At 29.2% G+C, this 5,000-nt stretch overlaps 1 protein-coding gene across 4 annotated transcripts in view; it reads left to right on the top strand.

Annotated features, from left to right (window-relative positions):
* The window catches only part of si:dkey-205h23.1, a 72,092-nt gene that overhangs the window by 41,890 nt on the left and 25,202 nt on the right, over positions 1-5,000 (top strand). For all 4 annotated transcript variants that reach the window (XM_087292891.1, XM_087292889.1, XM_087292893.1 and 1 more), the window contains exon 4: positions 4,998-5,000. This exon is cut by the window's right edge and continues 72 nt beyond it. In XM_087292891.1, coding sequence (XP_087149017.1) covers positions 4,998-5,000 — 3 coding nt within the window. The remainder of the gene's footprint in view (positions 1-4,997) is intronic.

The raw sequence follows: 5,000 nt of genomic DNA, 5'->3' as shown, positions 1-5,000 counted from the left end.
TCTCTGTGTGTCTGCATGTCTGTAAGACTGTGTGTGTGTGTGTGTGTTGGGGGAGGGTCAGTGGAATGCTCTCTGCTGTTTAAGGGAATCTACTGAACTGCTTCTGGATCAACTTGAGTGGTTGGTGGGTGTTTAGATGTTTCTGAACACTTCCTCAGGTCACACACATTCAGTAGTGCCATAGTCAGTACGTGTGTGTGTGTGTGTGTGTGTGTGTGTGTGTGTGTGTGTGTGTGTGTGTGTTACTGGATAATCCCATGTGTTTTCCGCTCTGTCTGGTGACTCCGGGTGGGTCCGCAGGTGGGACTGAAGGCAACTATTTGCACTGGATTACAGACGGGGTTTTTCCAGACACACACGCACACTGTGATACTCGCTGCTCAAATAAACACACATTTGCATTTGCTTTACTAATCAAAACCTCTAATTTACATTTACACTAATGCATCTGGCAGACGCATTCATCACAACACACTGATCCAAACAGAACACACATATGTGTGCGCACTTTAGGGTATCTCAAAATAAAATAAAATAAAATGAAATAAAATAAAATAAAATAAAATAAAATAAAATAAAATAAAATAAAATAAAATAAAATAAAATAAAATAAAATAAAATAAAATAAAATTAATGCAATAAAAAATAAAAGTAAATAAAATAAAATAATGCAATAAAATTAATTCAATAAAATAAAATAAAAGTAAATTAAAATGATTCAGTAAGATTAATGCAATAAAATCAATAAAAGTACAATAAAATTAATTAATGCAATAAAATTAATGCAATGAAATTAATTAAAAGTAAATTTAATTAAAATAATGGAATAAAATTAATGCAATAAAATAAATAAAAGTATATTTAAGTTAAATTAATACAGTAAAATTAATGCAATATAATAAAATGTAATCAAATTAAATCAAATTAATGCAATAAAAATAATGCAATAAAAGAAATTTAATTATATTAAATTAAATTAATACAATAAAATAAATGCAATAAAATAAAAGTAAATTAATGCAATGCTGTAAATAAAATAAAAGTAAATTGAATTAAATTATGCAATAAAATTAGCAAAATTAAAGCAGTAAAGTTAATGCAATAAAATTAATGCAATAGAATTAATTAAATTAAATTATTGCAACTAACTAATGCAATAAAATTGATGCAATAAAAGTAAAATAAATTAAATCAATACAATGCAATAAATTAAATTGAATTAATGCAAAACAATAAATAAATAAATAAATATTAGTGCAAATTAATTCTCAACCATATTCAGTCATATTATATCATATCCAAACAACTCACGTGTGTCTGTTTCATTGTTTCCTCAATCTTTTATTTACTAAACTAAACAAACCTAAATTTTGTTTAATTAAATTTTATTTAATTTCATTGAATACAATTAAATTCAAATAAATAAAATGTAACATCACTGCAAAAATAAAGCAAAATATCAATAAAAACTACATCAGTGATGCACCGTTTTTATATAAATTTTTTGTTGTTGTTAAAATGATAAATTATGTAAATGTAAAAGTCATCATTTAAAAAAATGAATTGATAAAATATTTAATTGCTGTGAATATTTATACACATTTTCCTAGGTTGATCACTATTATTGTGCATATTTGTAAAATTTAAAATCTTATTATCTATTTAATAATTATTCTATCTATTTAATATGGACAGACTCTTGCACTAAAATGTCACCAAAATACTTCAAAATGTCATGTTTATTTTAGTGTGAGCAGGATTTAGAGATCAAGCATTATCTCAGAGAAAATCCAACACCAAATAGAATAAAATAATCTGATATATGAGATCAATCCACTCTTGTTTAACTCACTTCATCTTTCATTATATTTGTGTTATAACAGATTCTATAACATGTGCAAAAAAAATCATGTAAAGTAATATAAATTATGTATCAACACTAATTAAATATAGATTCTAAATTAAATTATTTATCTCCAGTAATTAAATGTATAAATAATTAATGATGCTTTCATAATAAAAAATACTAATACATACATATTATATAGTAAATGATTCATTAAAACATTGGTATATTTTTATATTTTCATAGTGTGATGTGTCCGGGATATGTGTGTGTAAGCATGCTCAGATCAGTAATATGTACAAAGAGGCTGTATTTGTTTGGGTTTCTGAGATGATTGGTCTGCTGTCTGTGTGGTTTTCTGTCTGTAAACGTGTGTATGTGTGTGTGTGTGTGTGTGTGTGAGGGTTATTTCTGACTTTTATTAATCCGTCAGTGATCCTGTCACATCCTGCAGTAACGTGATTAACCTCCCGCCGCGCCGCCGCTTACTGTAAACCTGCTAACGGATTTAAACGGACAGGGAAACAATTGAGGCGACAGCGAGAACATGAGGATCAGGTTACACTCACGGGAAGACAGAAAATGAGCAGAGGCTGTATTTCTATTGCACTCATTTCAGTGCATGTGTTTCTGTTGCTCAATTTCAGTGGCTGTATTGTTCATGATTAAATGATTTCTTTTGCTCTCATTTCAGTGCATGCATTAATATTGCTCTTAGTTTACTACATGCATGTCTACTGCTCCTATTTTATTGGTTTCATTGCTTTTCTTTTAATGCATGTATTTCTATTGCACCTTATTTTTTTAATGAATACATGTGTGTTGCTCTTGATTCAGTGCAGGCATTTCTAACGTTCTTTATTTTAATGCATGCATTTCCTTTGATCTTTATTTTATTGCATGCATGTCTATTCAGTAATTCAGTGCACACATTTCAATTGCTTTTGTTTTAATGCAATTATTTCTATTACTTTACATTTTAATGCATGCATTTCTGTTGCTCTTTATTTTAATGAACGCCTTTGGGTTGCTCTTAATTCAGTGCATGCATTTCTAACGCTCTTTATTTTAATGTGCATGCATTTCTACAGATCTTTATTGTCTTGTATGCATTTCTAATGCTCTTCATTTTAATGAATGCATTTCCATTGCTTTAATTTCTGTGCATGTATTTCTATTCTTCTTTTAATTAGTGCATGTATTTCTAATGCTCTTCATTTTAATGATTGCATGTCTATTGCTCTTTAATTAAGTGAATACATTTCTATTGCTTTAATTTAGTGCATGCATTTCTATTGCTTTATTTCAGTGCATGTATTTCTATTGTCCTTTACATTAGTGCATGTATTTCTAATGCTTTTCATTTTAATGAATGCATTTCTATTGCTTTAATTCAGTGCATGTATTTCTATTCTTCTTTTAATTAGTGCATGTATTTCTAATGCTCTTCATTTTAATGATTGCATGTCTATTGCTCTTTAATTAAGTGAATACTTTTCTATTGCATTAATTTAGTGCATGCATTTCTATTGCTTTTCATTTTAATGAATGCATTTCTATTGCTTTAATTCAGTGCATGTATTTCTATTGCTTTAATTCAGTGCATGTATTTCTATTGCTTTAATTCAGTGCATGTATTTCTATTGTCCTTTACATTAGTGCATGTATTTCTAATGCTTTTCATTTTAATGAATGCATTTCTATTGCTTTAGTTCAGTGCATGTATTTCTATTGCTTTAATTCAGTGCATGTATTTCTATTGCTTTAATTCAGTGCATGTATTTCTATTGTCCTTTACATTAGTGCATGTATTTCTAATGCTTTTCATTTTAATGAATGCATTTCTATTGCTTTAATTCAGTGCATGTATTTCTATTGCTTTAATTCAGTGCATGTATTTCTATTGTCCTTTACATTAGTGCATGCATCTATTAGTGCATCTATTGCTCTTAATTTTAATGAATGCATTTCTATTGCTTTGATTTATTGCATGCATTTCTATTGTCCTTTAATTCAGTGCATGTATTTCAACTTCTCTTCATTTTAATGAATGCATTTCTATTGCGTTAATTCAGTGCATGCATTTCTATTACTCTTCATTTTAGTGCATGCATCTCTATTGCTTTAATTCAGTGCATGTATTTCAATACTTTTTATTTTAATGCATTTATTTCTAATGCACTTGTTTTTATTGCGTGTTTTTCTTTTGCTTTAATCAGTGCTTGCATTTCTATTGATCTACCGTTTAATGTTTTTTTGCTTTTTATTTGTATTGCTCTTTATTTTAATGCTCTCATTTCTATTGCTTTTTATTTCAGCTTTTTATGATTCATGAGTAAAGCGTTTGGATTATTGCAGAATCACATTTTCAATTTACAAGACAAACCTTTGATTATTTTTTAAAAGTCTGTTACACCTCAGCTGTGCATTATTCTCTAATAATTCAACACCCCGGAGGTGATTATAGTGCTTCTCCTCTGGTCTCCAGTCCAGCTGCTGAATCCACTGTTAAGATGTTTTATTTGAGAGTTTATTAGTTATTAGTGTCCTCCACATCTCCTCCTCCTCCTTGAAGCTTTGAAAGAACTAAAATCATTCAGCGGAGTAATATGGAGCTGTATTGTGCTCTAAACCTGCCGGAACTACTTTAGCTGTGCCTTTATCTGACAATAACATCTGAGAATGGCCATCAGCCGATCAGAATCCAGCGTTCAAGAGCTGTTTTATACAATAATTGTGTTTTATTTGTTGTAGTATTTTAAACTTAAAGAAAATGAGACATTCTGTCTTGGCAACTAGATCAAATAAAATGTTTATTTTTTTTTATTACTGCAGTTTCAGCAGAAAATCATTAAAAATGATCCGCAAGTTGTGCCATTCTAGTTCAATCTTTGAAGGTCTTAACGATGAATCTATTTTTAATCACGAGTGCATTTAAAACTGTTGTGCAGCAGAAAAAAAATTAAATGCTGCAGCAAGACTGTGAGATTATTATTATTTCTGCATCATTAAAACTGTATAAAAGTCAGATTCACCGTCATTTTCTCTCCTGTGTTTGTATCTTGACTGATGCATGAATGAACGTGTGTGTTGGAAGTCAGATGACGATACACACAACCTTATTTATTGTTTCCTGTGTGTGTGTGTGCAGAAT

This window comes from Danio rerio, chromosome 18 (genome assembly GCF_052040795.2).
Source record: "Danio rerio strain M-AB ecotype USA chromosome 18, GRCz13ab, whole genome shotgun sequence".
NCBI lineage: Eukaryota > Metazoa > Chordata > Actinopteri > Cypriniformes > Danionidae > Danio > Danio rerio.
Note: the sequence above shows the minus strand (reverse complement) of the source record. Positions and strands in the feature narration are given on the sequence as shown.